Source organism: Salvelinus alpinus, chromosome 1, assembly GCF_045679555.1.
Source record: "Salvelinus alpinus chromosome 1, SLU_Salpinus.1, whole genome shotgun sequence".
Taxonomy (NCBI): Eukaryota; Metazoa; Chordata; class Actinopteri; order Salmoniformes; family Salmonidae; genus Salvelinus; species Salvelinus alpinus.
Window position 1 is genome coordinate 43,688,349 of NC_092086.1, and position 21,935 is coordinate 43,710,283.

General features: G+C 46.5%; 1 protein-coding gene across 7 annotated transcripts in view; it reads left to right on the forward strand.

Annotated features, from left to right (window-relative positions):
* LOC139536266 (histone acetyltransferase p300-like) overlaps positions 1-21,805 on the forward strand; it is a 31,885-nt gene extending 10,080 nt beyond the window's left edge. The window contains exons 8-29 of one of the 7 annotated variants that reach the window (XM_071336685.1): positions 867-1,001; positions 1,207-1,333; positions 1,487-1,670; positions 4,219-4,296; positions 5,978-6,063; positions 6,235-6,387; positions 6,496-6,978; positions 7,233-7,463; positions 7,627-7,819; positions 8,111-8,262; positions 10,651-10,890; positions 11,066-11,154; positions 12,667-12,777; positions 13,299-13,355; positions 13,651-13,728; positions 14,019-14,095; positions 15,615-15,765; positions 16,002-16,262; positions 16,477-16,642; positions 16,782-16,955; positions 17,197-17,361; positions 17,453-21,805. In XM_071336685.1, coding sequence (XP_071192786.1) covers positions 867-1,001; positions 1,207-1,333; positions 1,487-1,670; positions 4,219-4,296; positions 5,978-6,063; positions 6,235-6,387; positions 6,496-6,978; positions 7,233-7,463; positions 7,627-7,819; positions 8,111-8,262; positions 10,651-10,890; positions 11,066-11,154; positions 12,667-12,777; positions 13,299-13,355; positions 13,651-13,728; positions 14,019-14,095; positions 15,615-15,765; positions 16,002-16,262; positions 16,477-16,642; positions 16,782-16,955; positions 17,197-17,361; positions 17,453-20,647 — 6,586 coding nt within the window. In that variant the 3' untranslated portion in view covers positions 20,648-21,805. The remainder of the gene's footprint in view (positions 1-866; positions 1,002-1,206; positions 1,334-1,486; positions 1,671-4,218; positions 4,297-5,977; positions 6,064-6,234; positions 6,388-6,495; positions 6,979-7,232; positions 7,464-7,626; positions 7,820-8,110; positions 8,263-10,650; positions 10,891-11,065; positions 11,155-12,666; positions 12,778-13,298; positions 13,356-13,650; positions 13,729-14,018; positions 14,096-15,614; positions 15,766-16,001; positions 16,263-16,476; positions 16,643-16,781; positions 16,956-17,196; positions 17,362-17,452) is intronic. The other 6 variants (XM_071336768.1, XM_071336937.1, XM_071337013.1 and 3 more) reach the window with 6 other exon arrangements.
* Positions 21,806-21,935: the final 130 nt, after the last annotated feature.

The following is a 21,935-nucleotide window of genomic DNA, read 5'->3' on the forward strand; positions in this document are numbered from 1 at the left end:
CGCAGGCGTTCCACTAGCGGAACCCCTCGACAACATTCCGCTGAAAAGGCAGCGCGGGAAATTCAAACATATATTTTAGAAATATGTAACTTTCACACATTATTAACAAGTCCAATACAGCAAATGAAAGATAAACATCTTGTTAATCTACCCATCGTGTCCGATTTCAAAAAGGCTTTACAGCGAAAGCACAACATATGATTATGTTAGTTCAGAGCCAAGTCAAAAAACCACACAGACATTTTTCCAGCCAAAGATAGGAGTCACAAAAAGCAGAAATATAGATAAAATGAATCACTAACCTCTTCATCAGATGACACTCATAGGACATCATGTTACACAATACATGTATGTTTTGTTCGATAATGTGCATATTTATATCCAAAAATCTCAGTTTACATTGGCGCATTACGTGCAGTAATGTTTTGATTCCAAAACATCCAGTGTTTTTGCAGATAGCCACAGAAATCCTCATAATAAACATTGATAAAAGATACAAGTAATATTCACAGAATTAAAGATAGACTTCTCCTTAAGAAAATATTTACTAAATAAACTAAAGTGAAAAAATATATATATTTGAATCAATCAAAAAGTAACACAAGACATATACATAACAATAATGAGGCTATATACAGGGGGTACCGGTACTGAGTCAATGTGCAGGGGTAGAGGTTAATCGAGGTAAGAACTCACTATCCTTGGAATTCAATACTGATTTTTATGGTCCTGCCAGCTCTAAAGACTTAAAACATTATTCTACAAGGCAACACACTCACAAGTTCACAAAGTTACTTCATTGACTACCTTGAGCAAAATTATGGCTTCCAGCTTGTCGTTTCTGTCCCCCTCTCTTCGTCTCTCAGTTTGATGAACGACGGCAGCGGGGTGGGCAGCCTGGGCTCCATGCCCATGGCGACCCCTCCCTCAGCCGCGGGCATGAGGAAGAACTGGCACGAGGACATCACCCAGGACCTGCGCAACCACCTCGTCCACAAGCTGTGAGTCTGCCCTGACTGCACCAGAGTCACAGAGGGGGACACGTAGGCCATTGCAGTTTTAATGAAAAAGTGTTTATCTGCTGTTACTATTAGTCTAGTACTCTGTATGTGACTCTGGACTGCACCCACACCACACAATTATGGTTCATTGCAGGCTGTCAGTGTCTTTTGGCTTATCTCTCTGTATCTCTTTATCCGTCTGCTGGGTGAGCAGTGTGCAGGCCATCTTCCCCACCCCGGACCCGGCTGCGCTGAAGGACCGGCGGATGGAGAACCTGGTGGCATACGCTCGTAAAGTAGAGGGGGACATGTATGAGTCGGCCAACAGCAGGGTGAGAACTAACTCCTCAATGTTGTGGGTGAAGACTGGTATTACAGTAGTATACCAGAAAGTTTAAATCACCGTATTCAATAACTGACCACAACAAGTAATGGCGGACTAGAGGGTGTATATACATTTATTGAATTTCCTAAATTGCTACCAGGCGGAGTACTACCACCTCCTGGCTGAGAAGATCTATAAAATCCAGAAGGAACTGGAGGAGAAGCGGCGGACGCGGTTACAGAAGCAGGGCATGATGCCCACGCAACCCGGCATGCCCCCCTCAGGCCTGCCTCAGGGACCCCTTGGCATGGGCCAGTCGCCTCTGGCCCCCGGACAGCCGTCCAGTGAGTGGACGCTTTAAACACACACACACATTTGACAACATACAGTTGAAGTCAGAAGTTTACATACACCTTAGCCAAATACATTTAAACTCAGTTTTTCACAATTCCTGACATTTAATCCTCGTAAAAAGTCAGTGTCTTAGGTCAGTTAGGATCACCACTTTATGTCAGAATAATAGTAGTCATTTATTTCCGCTTTTATTTCTTTCATCACATTCCCAGTGGGTCAGAAGTTTACATACACTGAATTAGTATTTGGTAGCATTGCCTTTAAATTGTTTAACTTGGGTCAAACATTTCAGGTAGCCTTCCACAAGCTTCCCACAATAAGTTGGGTGAATTTTGGCCCATTCCTCCTGACAGAGCTGGTGTAACTGAGTCAGGTTTGTAGGCCTCCTTTCTCGCACATGCTTTTTCAGTTCTGCCCACAAATTTTCTATAGGAATGAGGTCAGGGCTTTGTGATGGCCACTCCAATACCTTGACTTTGTTGTTCTTAAGACATTTTGTCACAACTTTGGAAGTTTGCTTGGGGTCATTGTCCATTTGGAAGACCCATTTGCGACCAAGCTTTAACTTCCTGACTAATGTCTTGAGACGTTGCTTCAATATATCCACATAATTTTCCTCCCTCATGATGCCATCTATTTTGTGATGTGCACCAGTTCCTCCTGCAGCAAAGCACCCCCACAACACGATGCTGCCACCCCCGTCCTTCACGGTTGGCATGGTGTTCTTCGACTTGCAAGCCTCCCCCTTTTTCCTCCAAACATAACGATGGTCATTATGGCCAAACAGTTCTATTTTTGTTTCATCAGACCAGAGAACATTTCTCCAAAAAGTACGATCTTTGTCCACATGTGCAGTTGCAAACCGTAGTCTGGCTTTTTTTTATGGTGGTTTTAGAGCAGTGGCTTCTTCCTTGCTAGGTGGCCTTTCAGGTTATGTCAATATAGGACTCTTTGCTGTGGATATACAGTGGGGAGAACAAGTATTTGATACACTGCTGATTTTGCAGGTTTTCCTACTTACAAAGCATGTAGAGGTCTGTCATTTTTATCATAGGTACACATTTTTTAAAGTAATTAATTCAGGCATTTGGAAATTGCTCCCAAGGATAAACCAGACTTGTGGAGGTGTACAATTCTTTTTTCTGAGGTCTTGGCCGATTTCTTTTGATTTTCCCATGATGTCAAGCAAAGAGGCACTGAGTTTGAAGGTAGGCCTTGAAATACATCCACAGGTACACCTCCAATTGACTCAAATGATGGCAATTAGCCTATCAGAAGCTTCTAAAGCCATGACAATTTTCTGGAATTTTCCAAGCTGTTTAAAAGGCACAGTCAACTTAGTGTATGTAAACCTCTGACCCACTGGAATTGTGATTCAATGAATTATAAGTGAAATAATCTGTCTGTAAACAATTGGTTGAAAAATTGCTTGTGTCATGAAGTAGATGTCCTAACCGACTTGCCAAAACTATAGTTTGTTAACAAGGAATTTGTGGAGTGGTTGAAAAACGAGTTTTATTGACTCCATCCTAAGTGTATGTAAACTTCCGACTTCAACTGTAGCTACTCTCTTTTAACATAGGTGTGATTAGCACTGCTTGATCCCAATTGCGTGGCTCTATTTACTTCAATAGCTAGATTTCCATCCAATGGGTAACAGATTTTCAAGACTTTTCAAAAATCAGCATAAAAAATTAATTAGCATTCTCCCAGCAGAGGTGTGTGTCCAAACTTATTTTATTCCTCTTGTGTTTATTTTTTAGGTGTATTCTCTTTAAAAAAAAATCTGCATCATTGGGAAGGGCTTGAAGGCAATCATTTCACTGTAAAGTCTACACCCGTTGTATTCGGTGCATGAGACAAATAGAATTTCATGCGGCTTAAAAGCTATGTGTAATGACAGAGTGCATATACAAATTACTTTTGCGGTTAATTCTCAGGTATGGTAACGAATAACAGAAGTTCAATGTGTTTCAATCACATTTTCAACTCTACTGATGGGTTTGTCACAGAAACGGTTAATTACACAAGTGTGCTGGTAAAGTGGACAGGGTGGGTTATATGATATGAATAAGAACAAGATCCTTTTATTTGATCATTGGCAGCCAAGCACCAATCATCATGTCACCAACATTCAAATAATGGCCTGCCGTCAATATTTTGGGGAAGTTTGCAAGATCACCGTGCACTTAACCACCATGTGAAGTTGATCATAGCTTGGTTAATCTGCATATAAACTATTCATGCTTTTCCACCTCGTGTTGTGGTGGTAGGCCTACAATGTAACATATCATTGCGTGACTTCAAGTTTACTTCGATATGATGGTTATTATATCAATATTTCTACCGGAATTGTCGCTTAATCAGATCCACCCTTGTCTAGCGTATTTTGTTTTTGGAAATGAGGACATTTTACAGACACATTTCCTGTTTCCATCAGGCCGTCAGTTAATTCATCCGCATGCAATGGTTGGATGGAAACCTGGTTACTGTAGCCATAGATGCAAAGCTAATGAATGTGTTTCTCTTCACTCTCAGATGGTTCTCATGCTGACCCCTCCATGGTTCGACCCACCGGACCCAATCAGATGGTGAACAGGATGCAGAACCCTGCAGGTAAGTTGTTCCTACAGTTGAAGTCGGAAGTTTACATACACCTTAGCCAAGTACATTTAAACTCAGTTTTTCACAATTCCGGGCATTTTAATCCTAGTAAAAATTCCCTGTCTTAGGTCAGTAAGGATCACCACTTTATTTTAAGAATGTGAAATGTCAGAATAATAGTAGAGTGATTTATTTCAGCTTTTCTTTCTTTCATCACATTCACAGTGGGTCAGAAGTTTACATACACTGAATTAGTATTTGGTAGCATTGCCTTTAAATTGTTTAACTTTGGTCAAACGTTTCGGGTGGCCTTCCACAAGTTTCCCACAATAAGTTGGGTGAATTTTGGCCCATTCCTCCTGACAGAGCTGGTGTAACTGAGTTAGGTGTGTAGGCATCCTTGCTCGCACAGGCTTTTTCAGTTCTGCCCACAATTGTTCTATAGGATTGATGTCAGGGCTTTGTGATGGCCACTCCAATACCTTGTCTTTGTTGTCCTTAAGCCATTTTGCCACAACTTTGGAAGTATGCTTGGGGTCATTGTCCATTTGGAAGACCCATTTGCGACCAAGCTTTAACTTCCTGACTAATGTCTTGAGATGTTGCTTCAATATATCCACATAATTTTCCTCCCTCATGATGCCATCTATTTTGTGAAGTTGCACTAGTCCCTCCTGCAGCAAAGCACCCCCACAACATGATGTTGCCACTCCTGTCCTTCACGGTTGGCATGGTGTTCTTCGGCTTGCAAGCCTCCCCCTTTTTCCTCCAAACATAACAATGGTCATTATGGCCAAACAGTTCTATTTTTGTTTCATCAGACCAGAGGACATTTCTCCAAAAAGTACGATCTTTGTCCCCATGTGCAGTTGCAAACCGTAGTCTGGCTTTTTTATGGTGGTTTTGGAGCAGTGGCTTCTTCCTTGCTGAGTGGCCTTTCAGGTTTTGTACCTGTTCCCTCCAGCATCTTCACAAGGTCCTTTGCTGTTGTTCTGGGATTGATTTGCACTTTCTGCTCCAAAGTACGTTCATCTCTAGGAGACAGAACGCGTCTCCTTCCTGAGTGGTATGACGACTGCGTGGTCCCATGGTGTTTATACTTGTGTACCATTGTTTGTACAGATGAACGTGGTACCTTCAGGCATTTGGAAATTGCTCCCAAGGATGAACCAGACTTGTGGAGGTCTACACATTTTTTTTCTGAGGTCTTGGCTGACTTCTTTTGATTTCCTCATGATGTCAAGCAAAAAGTCACTGAGTTTTAATGTAGGCCTTGAAATACATCCACAGGTACACCTCCAATTGACTCAAATGATGTCAATTAGCCTATCAGAAGCTTCTAAAGCCATTACCTAATTTTCTGGAATTTTCCAAGCTGTTTCAAGGCACAAACTTATGACCCACTGGAATTATGATACAGTGAAATAATCTGTAAACAATTGTTGGAAAAATTACTTGTCATGCACAAAGTAGATGTCCTAACCGACTTGCCAAAACTAGTTTGTTAAAAATACATTTATGGAGTGGTTGAAAAACAAGTTTTAATGACTCCAACCAAAGTGTATGGAAACTTCCGACTTCAACTGTATATGCTCAGCTTAGTGTGCTGCTTGGCACAAACCGAACCAGTCTGAAGAGTGGACATATAATGGTGGCTGTGTGTTACTGGTTTGCTCTTTCTCGTCTGTCTCAGGGATGAATCAGTTTGGACAAATGGGTATGCAGTCATTAGGTCAGAGGTCAACGCCTCCCCTCCCACTTGGTGGACCTCTAAATCAGGTTAGTCGCCCTCTCTCATTCCAAATGTCCAAATTAAGGTAACTGCATTCAATATTGATAGAAATGGATTATATTTCAACATTCCAACATTCCAATTACAGCGACTCTAGAAAATAACCATGGTCTAATTCGAACAAAATTGAGTAATTTATCTTGTTCGGTCTCACTCAGATGGGTATGGGGCCAACGCGGATGGGGCAGCCCAATGTGGCCCAGCTCCAGAACCAGTACCTCCCTTCTGGTCAGTTCCCTGGGTCCAGTCCTGGCCTCGGGGCTGGCCCAGTCGGCATGAACCATCCAGGGCCACAAGGAGGCGTGGCACAGGTAAATAGATACTGGAACCAATGCTATAAGTAAATGGTGACAGTAAAGTAGTTGTTATAGTTGATGTTGGCTAAAGACTCTAACCGTCTCCTCCATGGTGTTTTCCAGCAGGCCCAGATGCCCACGCCGCCCTCGCTCCCGGTCAGCAGCCCTGCAGCCCAGCCAGGCTCAGTGGCAGGATCAGGGCCCTCCCATGGCTCTATGGGGCCAGGCAGTGTAGGTGGAGGCCCTCCTTCCAACCTGCAACTGCCCAACTCTTCTCAGCCCAACTCACACCCGCACTGCCCCCCCATCCGACAGAACTCCCCCTCCCCGGCACGCAGCCTCACACCAACCCCTCATCAGACGCCGCCTGGTCTGCCAGGCTCGCAAACCCCCCAGCCTCACACGCCCAACCCGCCCCAGGTTGCCGCTCCGCTCCCGCAGCTAGCGTCGTCACAGCCAATGGGGCAAGGAATGAACTCGGAGAAGCCCAGTCAGCTCCAGCAGCAGACAAACGGTGGTGGAGCCTCTGGAGTCCTCCAGACAGGGCAGGCTCAGTCTGTGCCTACCCAGAATGCCCATGTGCCAACCCAGCTTCCGCAAACTCCAGTGAGTAGTTTTCCCCATAGTCTCACTAACTCAACTCCTTGTGGTTGTCAGAAGTTTTCTAAGCTGATCCCTGATCTCTGGCTATACCTCCATATGTAATTTCCCTCGTTGCCTGGACAGACACCTTAGTCATTCTCTTGCCCTCCGTTCCTTGTTGGTCTACGTCTTTGGCTGTTCACTCTTTTCACTATCTTTTTTGGCTGGTTCTGTTATTCATTTCCTTTCCATTAACTTTTCTCTCTCTGTCCTCCCAGCTGTCTCAGAAGTCTTCACTGACGGCAGACGGCCAGGCTTCCACTCCGGCCTCGGTGAGCAGCGTGGACCCTAGCTCCCAGCTGACCTCGTCTGACGCCCCTGCCCCAGCTGAGCCCAAGATGGAGGTGAAACAGCAGGACGATGAGGATGCCGAGGACCAGGGAGAGGGGAAGGCCTCTGGGAAGATGGGCAAGGGACAGGCAGACATCAAGTCAGAGGAGAAACCTGAGGTGAGGCTTCCAGTTTTTTCTAAGGCAGGGGTCCAAAAGCAAAAGACAGTGCTAGCTAGCCAGCGTGGTGAAGATTATTTTACACACAGCTAACATATTTTATTACATTCAGGATGATGTCTGGAAATGTGTATAGGATATTGAACATGATGTCCCCTCTCAGATTAAGAAGGAGAAGCCTTCAGGCGACGGCTGCAAGGGCGAGCCTATGGACACATCGTCATCGGTAGCAACGCCGAAGATAGAGGACAGAGACAGGAAGCCAGAGGTGAAGACTGAGCCCAAAGACGAAGAGGAGAGGTCGGGGGCATCGGGCACGCACAGCTCCCCCGCCAGCGCTCAAAACAAGAGGAAAAGTAAGATCCCCACCCCTAACTCTTTCCTCTCTTCTTCATAGGAGTAATGTACCTGTCCTTATCTTCATATGCAAGCATTCCTCAACATTTGTTTCGGACCTAAGTCAGACATGGTGTATAGATCTAGGCTATGAATCTTTGAAGCGACGTGTATATTCACCGGTAAACAGCCTAATCAACAAACAAAAAAAATCACATCTTTCTTGCTCCTCCTTTTCCACTACTTGCACTGCCTCTATCCCCACTTCCTCTCCTCTGTCGCTCCCTCTCCTCCTCTTTCCACTACCCCAGTCTTTAAGCCTGAGGAGCTGCGTCAGGCTCTGATGCCCACCCTGGAGGCCTTGTACCGCCAAGACCCTGAGTCTCTGCCCTTCCGCCAACCGGTGGACCCCCAGTTACTGGGAATACCCGTACGTATTCGAACTAGTAACAAAACTAACCTGGTAAGGGACTGCGCTGGCTTCCATTTTGCTTCCCTCTAAAGACGTTCTTACCGTTCTTTTTAGTTCATTTTTCTCTCATTCCTTTTTCATTTTCCTTTTTCTTTCATCCCTCTCTTCATCCTTACCACTGCCACATGTGTGCAAGAGTGTTGGCTCTGGGAGTTGTAGCGATAATGTGTGTGTGTGTGTTAGTGAGAGAAAGCTGTCTCAATCCTGAATTTGAGTGTTATGTCTCTGCTCAGGTAGAGTATACTATACATCAAACGTAGGTCAGTTGGTTTTTACTGTAGGTTCTTGGGTAGGTGCGTGTGTGTGCGCGTGTCAGCTCATGCTTGCTTCTCTCTAATTCTCTTACACCACAAAAAAAACACATCAATGCTATGTACATTTTTAAAAACCTGTTTTGCTTGTAAACCAAGTCAACAGAAATCAATAAGTCTGTCCGTAACATTTAAGAGATGCAAATTTAAACCTTTCTGTCTGTTAGAATTTAACAAAAATATTTTTGGATTTGTTTCTACCGGTCAGTTTTGATTAAGATCAACACTTGAGAGGTGGTTTGGCCCTGGCCATGAATGTTAGAACCCTGGGCCTTGTTAATGGCGGCTTGTGTTTCTGCCTTTCATCAGACTTCAAAAGGCCTAAAATAAGCAGCCATTTTATCAGTGGCACATCACCGTTCTGCATTTAAAGTAACATGCCCTAAAAGGGACATTTACTAGCCAAAAACATTCATAGCCCATTACTTTTTTTTTTATTCTTTAAACTGCTTTCTTTTAATTGCTTTTTTTTTTTACAATTCCAATTTGGATATGATTTAGCAATTCATTTTTCTTCCTCCCACATATGCCTATTCATAGTAGAAGCTTTCTAGACAGTTCCTCGCCAGTAATAAGTATTGTTGAATTTGATTGTGAGTTATGTGAAGAGTTGTGCCAATGCCTGTATGCAGCAGTAGTGCGTCTCAGATAATGCTAATAGCTAGCAAATCAAATATCTCAGACCTCTTATTGAACACCCGTGAAGAGATACCCAGGCAATGATGTCTGGCACTAATTACAATAATTGTTTGTACGCCATTGAGGCTGCATGTACACAGGCAGCCCAATTCTGATCTTTTTGCCCAATTATTGGCAGAGGAGCTGATCTGTTTGGTCAAAAGACCAATTAGTAGAAAAAGATCAGAACTATATGCTGACTGTAAATGCAGCTTGAGGGGGACTTAATATCGTATGGTCCTCACCATAGTTTTAACTCTCCTCAAGCAGTGCTAGGGCACACTTACTCCATTCTCAGAGGTCATTGGCACACTTCTCCTCAGTAACCCTCAATAGCCCCAGTGATGCACCTGACCCTAGAACACCACCTGGGTATTCAACATGGACACACAACCAGGCTCAGATACTGCTCAAATACTTTTAACGTGCTCAAATAACCAGCAAAACCACACTTTTATGAGTGCAAGGATTTATACATTCACAATGGGATTATCACACCTCAATTTCCAATACACTTGTAGAAACAACACTCATAGTTGTTGTAATTGAGCTCAGATGAATGGAATGCAGCATACTATGTGCCATGTGTTCATGCATCACAGGCTGTTGTGTCCTCTGTCAAAGTGAAGGGTCTCATTTCCTGTTTGTGTTTCCCTGGAGACGGAGAGAGATCCTTGGCTTTGCCCCTTTGTCTCAGTGCTCTTGGCTTTGACTGTGCTGTGTTGCCAACCTCCATGCTGCCAGTTTACCAGCGTGTGTTGTTACTGCCTGACTGTTGTTACTGCTCTGTTCACCTCAGCTTTGCACCCTGACTCATGCCCTGAAAATGCTCTCCTTCAGGAGAGTCTGTAGAGGAGAAAGCGGTTGCACTGGAACTGTCTCACTGCTTGAAAAACAAACACAAATTTACAGTGCACAACAGGTGCTTTTCCTCTAATTTCTGATAACTGTTGGATGTAAAAGTTGGTCTGCCTTTAGAGTACTAATCTTGCCTTGATTTGAGGAGAAGTTTGAATTTGGGCAGAATGGGTGGGGACAAGCATGGCCACCCCAGTGTCCTTCCTTGGCCTGTTCCCCATTTAATGTAGAAATGGTGCAAAGTTTGAGTGGTGAAGGGGAGAAGCTGTCATGTCTCTCTGTCTGCACGTGAACCTCTCTGCAGCCATCAACATTGTCCCCTGCACCCTCTTCTCTCCCCTGCTCTGGTTCCACCTGGATGTCCACCACAACTTCTGCTACTTCAACAACTACGATGATGATGATGACGACCATGGTCTTCTCTACCTTCCCCCCCCTCCTGCATCGATGAACACACCAATCCCTTTTCTCCCCACCTTCCTTTCCGGGCTGAACCGTACCCTCGCTGACACCTGGACTTGGTCCCCTCCAGGACTACTTTGACATTGTAAAGAACCCCATAGACCTGTCGACGATAAAGCGTAAGCTGGACACGGGACAGTACCAGGAGCCCTGGCAATATGTGGATGACATCTGGCTCATGTTTAACAATGCCTGGCTGTACAACCGCAAGACATCCCGCGTCTACAAGTACTGCTCCAAGCTGGCCGAGGTGTTCGAAGCTGAAATCGACCCGGTCATGCAGGGCCTGGGCTACTGCTGCGGGAGGAAGGTAAGTGGAAGTGTGTGTAAATGGATGTGTGTAACATCAGTCATTGAAGTCAACACAGCTTTCACCTCTCCTTACCACTGCGTGTTAAACATACTATCATACAAAATAATTGGCTTCCTGGATAAGTCTATGTACTGAAAATACTATCTCTTACTATGTCCTCTTATGTTTGCAGCTTGAGTTTTCCCCCCAAACTCTATGCTGCTATGGGAAACAGTTATGCACCATCCCGCGTGACGCTGCTTATTTTAGTTACCAGAACAGGTAAGGGGTGTACAGAAGCACAAACAGACTCACATACTCAGACACTGAAAGGAGCAGGGTCATTCATATCCTCAAGGGTTCTCGTTCACACACACACACCCACGTACACAAGTCATGTTTTCTGCATATTTTATATAAATCCACATTTCACAAATCTACTTGAGTGATTGTCTTATTGTGATGTTATTGTGCATGCTGATATTCTCTGCAATATAGCATAGTTCAATCACAGATTAGTTACGTTTTAATATGGCTTTAAATGGTTACACCCTGCCACCATTTTCATCTTCACAAATTTAATTTTCACTTTTGACATTTACAAAGTGGGTTCCCTGTCTTGAGATTATTTTGAAATCTACACCTTTTCACTAGTCTACTTAGAATGCATAGAGAAATGTATTGATCAATTACAGGTAAGTAATTGAATCAAACTGATAATTGGCAAATGGATAGATAATTGCTTTTGGACACAATACTTAAAATAAGACTCAGGGCGATATTGCTGCACAGCTGCAGTGAACACTGATTTGCAGAACATTTCATTGAACAAAGCTGTGGAGCTGATTGGCTTGATTCATTTCACCGTGAAGACAGAATCACGATAGTGTAGTTACGTTAGGGCAACATAGTATTAACAACCTCACTACATGTATGATAATTCCTCTCCAACACAAGAAAGGGACCCTCTTATAAATGGAGCAAAAGGATGATGGGTCGCTGTTGCACTACCACTTGCTTTTCCTCATCCACACTGTTTTTTGAGCCTCCCCCCTTTTGTTACTGTGTTAACTTAAAGGGATACTTTGGGATTTTGGCAGATTAACTTGTGGATACCATTTTATGTCTGTCGCATATGAAGGAAGATAGAGGTAGTTTCATGAGGCAATGCTAAATAGCATTAGCACAATTACCCATAGTCTTCCAGTCATTGTGCTAACGCTAGTTAGCAATTGCGCCAATTAACTTCCTTAAAACCACACCGAGGCATAAAAATGTTATCGACGAGTTCATCAGATTCTGGGGAAGTAGATAAAGGGCCTCGCTCCCAAAATCTCGGAGTATCCCTTTAATGATGTTTTTTTCCACTCACTGACTGTGACACTAATCTGTGCTTTGCATTGGATCTCTGTCCTCGTTGATGTTATGTTCTCCACGTCCCTCACTCTTCCCATCCTATTCATCCCTCCATCGTCCTCGTCTGACCTGTAACGATTTATTTCACGCTTTTTTAATATTCATTTTGCCCTCCCTTCCCCCATCTCTTCCCTTCTCTCCCTCCTTTTTTAACGCTTGTGATGTCTGCATTGGCCTGCTTTGGTGTGACCAATCATCCACTCCAAAATTTAACTTCAAAATCAAAACACCTGCCCACACACAAACCCTGCATCATGATTGGCTGCTACCTGGCGACGACCTTGCCCTCTGCTCTTCTCCTGGCCTGTCCTGCCCTGATTGGTGACTGCTTCCTCGTGCCTTCTCTGTGATTGGCTGTGCGGTTGGCGAACGGTCTAGTTCACCACAATTTGGGCTTCTTGCTGACAGGTACCACTTCTGTGAGAAGTGTTTCAACGAAATCCAGGGCGAGTGCGTGTCCCTTGGGGATGATCCTTCTCAGCCTCAGACGTGAGTACCAGCCTCCCCTCCCCCCCCCCACCATGTTAATACTGACATGGTTCTTCTATTGCTCATTTTGATGACATGTAAATATTGTTTGGTTCCTTTGATTTATAAATGCTTTCTATCAATGCGATTGAGAAATGTTTTTCTTTCTCCCCATCACTGAATACCTTCTCAGTCTCTCCCTTAGTGAAATGGTCAACTTTAAAAAATAAAATGTATTTCTCTCTCCTCTACCTCTTAAGGCAGCAGTTCACCTCAACTGCCGTCTCCATCCTTTTACTTGATTTCTGCCTCTTCTCTCTTCAGCTAAAACCCCAACATACTGAGGGCTCCTAATGTTCTGGAAGTGTTAGATGATGTTTTCAAAATGCCTGAATCCTAGCCTGTATAAAGCCAGAGCCTGCTCTTATTGCTTGTGACTTCTTTATGGCTGTAATATAGTACATTGCATTTCTGGCCCAGTGATTGGATTGAGTCTGTTCTTACCTCCCACACTCCTGGGCCTCTCTCCCTCCTCTTCACAGGTCCATCAGCAAAGATCAGTTTCAGAGGAAGAAGAATGACACGCTCGACCCTGAATGGTATCTACTCTTTTTCCCCCCCTTTACATTTGATCTTAACTTGGTGTCAAACCATATGTTTTCCATGTGGTACATTTGCATAAACTTTAGATACTGTGAAATATTTGTTAACTGTAATATTTACTCTTTACTGTGTTTTAGTCAATTTAGCCTGTTTAGGTTATCGTCATGGCTTTTGTGTTTGAAATGTTCTGCTAGTTGAAACTCCTGTTGAGAAAATAATGACTATATCCGTGTGTGACACATGGTATCAATAACCCGTGACTCTCTCTGTCCACATCTCTCTTTTCTGTAGGCTTGTGGAATGTACCGACTGCGGGCGTAAAATGCACCAAATCTGTGTCCTGCATAATGACACCATATGGCCGGCAGGGTGAGCCAACTTACATACACATTCTGTACATCTTACGTTAATGCGACTGTTAGAACTGTGAAACCGGCCACTTTATTCCAAGGTGCAGTTCCAGGTTCAATCTTACCGTGGTTGTTGCCCGTTTGCCATCATGACCCTCAGCAATACCTTACATCATTCATTGCTGCCAACTTATTCAGTAGGGCAAAGAAGTGAAGCTGAAGGCCACTGAGAAATGGTAAATAACAAATGCAAGTATGATGTATTTGAAGTAATGAAATAAAGCGTGTTCCTTTTCCTCATCTCCACAGCTTTGTATGTGACAGCTGCCTTAAGAAGGCCAATAAGACGCGGAAAGAGAACAAATACGCGGCCAGAAGTAAGTGGAGTAAGTGACAAACGGGGGGCGCTCATCTACCGTCATCTTCATCGGGGTGTCAGTCTGTGTCTCCCCTCCCCTCTCCAGTCACTCAGCCGTTTCTTTTCAGTGTTCTCTTTATCCATCTTCACCTTTGGTGCTGTTACTGACACATGCTAATTTCCTAAACGCACATCCCACAAGTATAACACCATACTTTCATGTGAAAAGCAAACACATAATTGACTTTTTCCCCCTTCAAATCTTTGTTTAAATGTATGATTTGGTGCACTGTGTTTTCCAAATAATTTTCTTCTTTCCTCTGAGGCAGTCTGGTTTAATTTCCTACGCCCTGATACACTACTCGAGAGGACGAGTGTTCCAGTTAACACACATTCTACCTATTTCCATTCTACTTTTTCCCATGACCCAACCCTTTTGTATCTCCCCCTCCCTCCCCAATGAAAATGTTATATGTAACCTACCCTATTTTTTTATTTCAGAAGCCAGTCCTCAGACAATAGTTGCCGCTGCCAGTCCGCTGCAGCTTTTTCCGGTTCGATTTCACTCTTATCCCAGGCCTGTACACACACTGAAGGCCATGGCAAAACATTGTCATTTAGTGTTTCTCGGTTTACAGTTTGCTGTTTTTAAGGTTTGTGTGTCACCAAGGCAGTCATGGACTTCTTTTTTTATATAGTTGGAGCCTTATTTATGTCATCCTCATCTTTTTTTCCTCAGTGGATGTCCACTGCCCAGAAATCTACTTGAAATCATCATATTTTGGGTGAATTCTTTTGTTTTCAATGGCATCGATACTCACGCTTTTCCCCCCAACTTTGACAGTTGTCCTGTTTTTGCGTGCCTACAATCCTTCCACGTGTGGAAATTCTTACCTCCCCCATCCCATTCTCCACACCCTCAATGAAGGCAGAGTTTTTAGGGAGCCACAGGTAGGCGAGCGGGCGTGCAAAATAAAAGGACCAACTGGCCTAGACTCATACAAGGATCTCAATTAAATATGTCTTGAATGGAAGAGGGGGAAATGTCCTTATATGGTGTCAGATCCAGTTTACACCTTGTCATCTCTTCTGATTTATTGAGTGTTCAGAGGATTAGTCCAAGTCTCAGATATGTTGTTAGTTGCCAAATTGACAACGCTATCAGAGCATTTTAGACATTAATTGACCAAGTGCCGTAGACTGACTCCAGAGTACTCTGAAACACTCTAGAAGCAGTCAGTGGTTGAGTTTGTATGCTTCTGACTTGCCCTTTTATAAAAACATATATTTTTTAACTGTCAGATTAGAGCCCAGTGGTTATTCCATCTTTAATGTCACTAGTGAAGTTCTCTGCTCTGAGCTACTTAACAGACATAACCCCCATACACCCACCTACCACCCCAGACTGGGTTGGCTTTTACCGAAACCATGTGACCTTTCCTCTAATCGCTGTCACCCATTTCCTCTCTTCCTTCCGTCCTCTATCATTCCTCCTCTATTTCTCCATCCCTCTCCCATTCTATTCTTTCCATACTTAATTTTCACAGGGCTCCCCCAAACTAAGTTGGGCAGCTTCCTAGAGGGGCGAGTGAATGACTACCTCAGGCGGCAGAACCATCCAGAGTCTGGTGACGTCACTATCCGTGTGGTCCATGTCTCCGACAAGGTGGTGGAGGTCAAGCCAGGCATGAAGTCCAGGTGAGAGTCTTGAGGGGTAGTGATTCTTTAATATGGAGTCAAATATAGACTACCAAGGAAGATGTCAAATTGATCCTAGCGTAAATGGACTCAAGGTTCATGTGGGCTTTCAATTAGTCCCATTGTAGACTGGAGAGTTGAGACTTATCCTAACAACGTTATCTGTTCTCGTGGGACAACGCCTATACAGTGTTTATGTGGGTGTGTCTACTTATGCTCTCCTTTAACTGATACAGGTTTGTGGACACCGGGGAGATGTCCGAGTCCTTTCCCTACAGAACGAAGGCGCTGTTTGCATTCGAGGACATAGACGGGGCTGACGTCTGCTTCTTCGGCATGCATGTGCAGGAGTACGGTTCAGACAGCCCTCCGCCCAACCAGAGACGAGTGTATATCTCTTACCTGGACAGCGTGCACTTCTTCCAACCTCGACACCTCCGCACAGGCGTCTACCATGAGATACTCATAGGGTACCTGGAGTACGTCAAGAAGTTGGGGTAAGAGACGAGGCCCTTTTTTTTTTTTTTTTACTAAGCTCAACCTATTAGTGGGCATAGATTCCTGAGAACATGATTTGACCTCATCACTCTAAACATATGTACTAAATGTCTAAAGGGTCGGTTGCAGATTTCATTCTACTTTACTGTTCTAATAAGATTCACTCTTTTCAGTTGCTGGTCTGATTCTTCAACCCTTCTTCTCCCATGGCAGGTTTACAACAGGGCACATCTGGGCTTGTCCCCCAAGTGAAGGGGACGACTACATCTTCCACTGTCATCCTGTGGACCAGAAGATCCCCAAGCCCAAGCGTCTACAGGAGTGGTACAAGAAGATGCTTGACAAGGCCGTAGCTGAGCGCATTGTGCATGACTACAAGGTGACTACAATCAGTTTTGTTTTGTCAGACATAGCACAGGCTGTGCCAGGCAGAAATCCAACTGCTTTCTTCTATGAGGTAATTGTATGCATGGAGCCCCCCCCCCCCCTCTTGACATCTTATTCATGCTCTGTTTCAGGACGTCTTCAAGCAGGCCACAGAGGACCGTCTCACCAGTGCCAACGAACTACCATACTTTGAGGGGGACTTCTGGCCCAACGTGCTGGAGGAGAGCATCAAGGAGCTGGAGCAGGAGGAGGAGGAGAGGAAGAGGGAGGAGAACAGCACCTCCAGCGAGAGCGTAGATGTGAGTGTAAGGACTTCAATACAACAGGAGAGAGGAGTGTTTTTGTGAATATGTTACAGGATCTGGGGTGTGGGATATTGGTTGTCCTCAATAATAACATGATAGGAGTAGCTGTTGTTAAAAAGTATTGCTTAGAGGATAGATATTGAACCATTGCTAATTGGGTCAATTTCGAGGCTGCTTCAGATTCATTGCTTTAATGGAATGTATTGGAGTCGATTTTTAATCTGGTGTTCTCCACACACAGGCCCCGAAAAGTGACAGCAAGAATGCCAAAAAGAAGAACAGTAAGAAGACGAGCAAGAACAAGAACAGCAGCCTGATCCGAGCCAATAAGAAGAAACCAGGGATGCCCAATGTGTCCAATGACCTCTCCCAGAAGCTCTACGCTTGTATGGAGAAACACAAGGAGGTATTTGATGCTGTCGCCATCTTCTAAATAAAGCCACAAACACACATACTCTCAGTCCCAGTGCTCATCCTTTCTTCTCTGCCCCCTACAGGTGTTCTTTGTGATCCGTCTCATCGCCGGCCCCACTGCCAACTCCCTGCCCCCCATCACGGACCCGGACACCCTAATGGCCTGCGACCTGATGGATGGGCGTGACGCCTTCCTGACGCTGGCCCGGGACAAGCACCTGGAGTTCTCCTCCCTGAGGAGAGCCAAGTGGAGCTCCATGTGCATGCTGGTGGAGCTACACAATCAGAGCCAGGACCGCTTTGTCTACACCTGCAATGAGTGCAAGGCAAGCGTGGAGACACGCTTCCACTGCACCGTCTGCGAGGACTACGACCTGTGTATCACCTGCTATAACACTAAGGGCCATGAACACAAGATGGAGAAGCTGGGCCTGGGCCTGGACGACGAGAGCAGCAACGCAGCGGCCGCTGCCACTCAGAGCCCCGGGGACTCCCGCCGCCTCAGCATTCAGCGCTGCATCCAGTCCCTGGTCCACGCCTGCCAATGCCGCAATGCCAACTGCTCCCTGCCGTCCTGCCAGAAGATGAAGCGTGTGGTGCAGCACACCAAGGGATGCAAGCGCAAGACCAACGGTGGCTGCCCCATCTGCAAGCAACTCATTGCCCTGTGCTGCTACCACGCCAAGCACTGCCAGGAGAACAAGTGCCCCGTACCCTTCTGCCTCAACATCAAGCACAAGCTCCGCCAGCAGCAACTCCAGCACCGCCTCCAGCAGGCTCAGATGCTTCGGAGACGGATGGCCAGCATGCAGCGGGTGGGCCAGCCTGCCTGCGGAGGAGGACCTCCTGGGGGGCTGCCATCACCAGGTAACAATGGTACCACAGCCCCCAGTACACCCACATCAGGAGGCACCCAGCCCCCAACACCACAGACACCCACCCAGCCCAACATGCCTCCTGGGCCCCAGCCAGGGATGGGTGGTGGAGGAACTTTGCAGCAGCAGCAAGGTGGGATGCCTCAGCAGCACCACCAGCTTCACCACCAGTTTCAGCAGATGCCTGGAGGAGGGGGGATGATGAACTCCCCCCAGCAACAGCAGATGGTTCCTCAGGTCCAGCAGCAGTCCCAAGCCTCAAACCCTCAACAGCTCCAGCAACACCCCAACAGCCTGTCCCCTTACACCAACAGGCCTCCAGGCTCCTCACCGCACCCTCAGTCCCAAGGCAAACCGGGCCTGGGACCAGCCACACCACCTCAGCAGCAACCACCACAACAGCAGCCCAACCCTGGCCAGCCTTCTATGCCCCAGCTGCAGCAGCAGCAACCTCCTTCAGGGCCTCCTCCAGCGGCTGTGGAGATCGCCATGAAGATTCAACAAGTGGCAGACGCCCAAAGGAAGATGTCCCTGCAGAGGCAGGCGGCGCAGGCAGCTGGCATGATGCCTCCGCACCCACACCACCAACAGCCCCAGGGCCAGATGGGCATGGCGCACCCTGGGGTGGGCATGGTGGGGGCCCAGGGGCTGCCTCCTCAGGCTCAGGCTGCTGCTAGGGCTCACATGGAGCAGCAACAACAACAGCAGCAGCAGGGTCCTCCAGGTATGATGGTGGGCCCTGGCCCCATGCAGCAGCAGCCCCAGCAGCCTAACCCCCAGGGCCAGCTGCCTCCACAGGTGCAGCAGCAGAGGGTTGGTCCCCCGCTTCAGAACCCCCAGCAACAGTGGGCCGGCCAGGGAATGCCACCCCAGCAGAGGCAAGCCATGATGGGACATCCAGGCATGGTGGCGCCTCAGCAGCAACAACCGCAGCAAATGCAACAGCGGCAGCAGGCTCAGGGACCTGGTGGATTGATTGGTATGGTGCAGCAAGGTGGTGCAGCTGGGGGTGGGAACCTTCCGCAGGCTGCCCTTCAGGAACTGCTGCGTACCCTTCGCTCCCCCAGCTCACCCGAGCAGCAACAGCAGGTGCTCAACATCCTCCGCTCAAACCCTCAGCTAATGGCTGCCTTTATCAAGCAGAGAGCCTCCAAGTATAAGGGGGGCCCAGGACCCCCGGGAGCCCCTGGCGGGCCAGGTCCAGGCAGAGTTCCAGGAGGTATGGGTGGCCAACAGGTCAATGTGAATGCTGTGGCTGGTCAGCCAGGTATGCACATGGGTCAGGGAGTCAACATGCCCACTATGACCCAGCTACAGCAAGTACAGCAGCAGCAACAACCGCAGCAGCAGCGTCCTATGCTTAGTAGTTTGCAGCAGCAACAGGTGGCAGCACTTCAGCAGCATCAACAGCATCAGCAAGGAGGGATGCCAGGCCAGCAGGCACCTAACATGGCCAACATAAACCCCCAGTTCAGAGAGCTCCTTATGAGGAGGCATCTCCAACTACAACAGCAACAGCAACAACAACAGCAGCAGCAGCAGCAACAGATTGGGAACCATGCCCAGTTCCAGCAGCAGGGCTACATTAGCCAGCCGGGCATGGCCCCCCAGCAGCCTGGTCAGGGCCAGTCTGGACTGCAGCAGCAGCCTGGAGCCCAGCCAGGGCAGCAGCACCAGGGTTACCCCAGCACGGTGGCCCAGCAGCAGGCTGCTGCAGTGCTCCAGCAGAGGCTCCAGCATCAGCACCAACTCCAGATGCAGCAACAACACCAGAATGCCATGTCGGGCCACCAGGGGGCTGAGGGGGGTCCGGGTACTGGAGTAGGCGGCCCCCCTCAGCAGCCCCAGCCCCCGCAGGGCGCCCCCCAGCCGCAGTCCTCCCAGGCTCTGCTCCAGCAGGCACTGCACCAGAGGCTGCTTCAACAGCAGCAGCACCTGGGTGGGGGCTCTCCGGCCCAGCACAGCAGCCCCATGAGCCCCCAGCAGCAGATGGCCCAGTCCCCTCACCTTCAGGGCCAGACGCTGTCTACGTCCCTGTCTACGTCCCTCAGCAACCAAGTGCGCTCGCCCCAACCCTCCCCGCGACCCCAGTCCCAGCCACCACACTCTAGCCCCTCCCCGCGCATGCAGCTCCAGCCTTCCCCTCACCATATCTCCCCACAGACCCAGACGGGCTCCCCGCACCCGGGCCAGCTACCCCAGCACCACCCTGGTATGGTGGTCCCCTCTCAACAGCCGCCTCAGCAACAGAACTCAATGGACCACTTTGGGTCAGACCAGAATGCCATGTTGTCTCAACTCAGTGGGATGGGTGGTCTCCATGGGCCTGGAGGACCTGACATGCTGTCTGGGAACAGCCAGGACCTTGGGCAGAACATTAATCATAACACTTTAGACATGTAGCCTCGCCGTGCTTTCGGGACTGCACCTGGGACAGTGTTAGCCTTTTTTTTTTTTTTTTTTTTTTTTTACTATTAATATTATTTAATGTTTTCAATAAAAAAATACATTGAAGTGAACTTCCTATGGGAGATGCAACTATAAATCAACACGTCGATTAATAAATGAATGGTAAGTTATTGCTGTTAATATATTTTTTGCCAATTGTGTACAAATAGGGGGATGGTATCTCCCTTAGAGAATACGACGCAGGTAATATTTTTGGGGTTTGGGACTATTGCCTTTTTAAGAAATGTTTGATAAAAAAAAAAAAAAAAAAAATGTAAGAGCAAATGATTTAATGCAATGGACTTATTGTAATTTCTCCATAAATCAGTCTTATCAGTTTAGCAGTGATTTGGATTAATATTGTTATAAATCCAAACATCATGCATATCTTTCATTTAAGTTTGGGTTTACTTTATTTATTTTTGTTTGATGGTTTGTTGGCATATACCCGAAGACTGCTACAATTCACATAGAATATATTTTTGTTATTGAAATGGGGGTGGGGTTATTTCATTTCACTGATGTCTGGGTTGGGCTTTCAATCTGGAATAAAATGAGTGTTTGTGGTTGAGGGTATGCTGCAAGTTTCAGTGGCCAATGGAGACTACATTTGAAATGCCTAACCATTGGACATCAATACTGGAAGGGCCAGCTCTCTCACTGAACACACATGCCCTCCCTCACCCTCTGTGTGAGCACTCCTGTAAGACACTTAGTATTGGAGGTGGGGGGGCACATACCTATATGCCTGTAACGTTTAGAGTACATGAGGTATGGGGGGGAGGGTCTGCCAGTGCATAGGACATTATGGTTCTTGTAAAACAGAGGGAATGGATCCAAATGAACTGTGCTGCATAGAACTGAGGAAGGGGAGAGATGTGACCAGACAACGCTCTGCCTCACCCTTACTTTTCCCTCTGGACTTAACCCCAGCAGCTCAAGAGCCCAATGCACTGGTCCCCTTCTCCTGCCCCAGAATAATTGCTGTCCCTCCTCCCAACCCCAATTTATCTTTCTGCTCAGAACTTTGAGAGTTTAATTTAATATTTTTTACTGTACAAAGAACTGTGGACTCAAATACTGTTTTTTATAATAAAATGAAAATTAAAGATGTGCTGAATATTTTTTCTTGTAGCTAGTCAAATTAGAGTGCATGTTATTTTGGGGGGAGGGGGGGGTGATCGACCGAAATACATGGTTCTCTGAGGAGACTGACCCCTAGTGGTGATAAAAGGAGGCACAA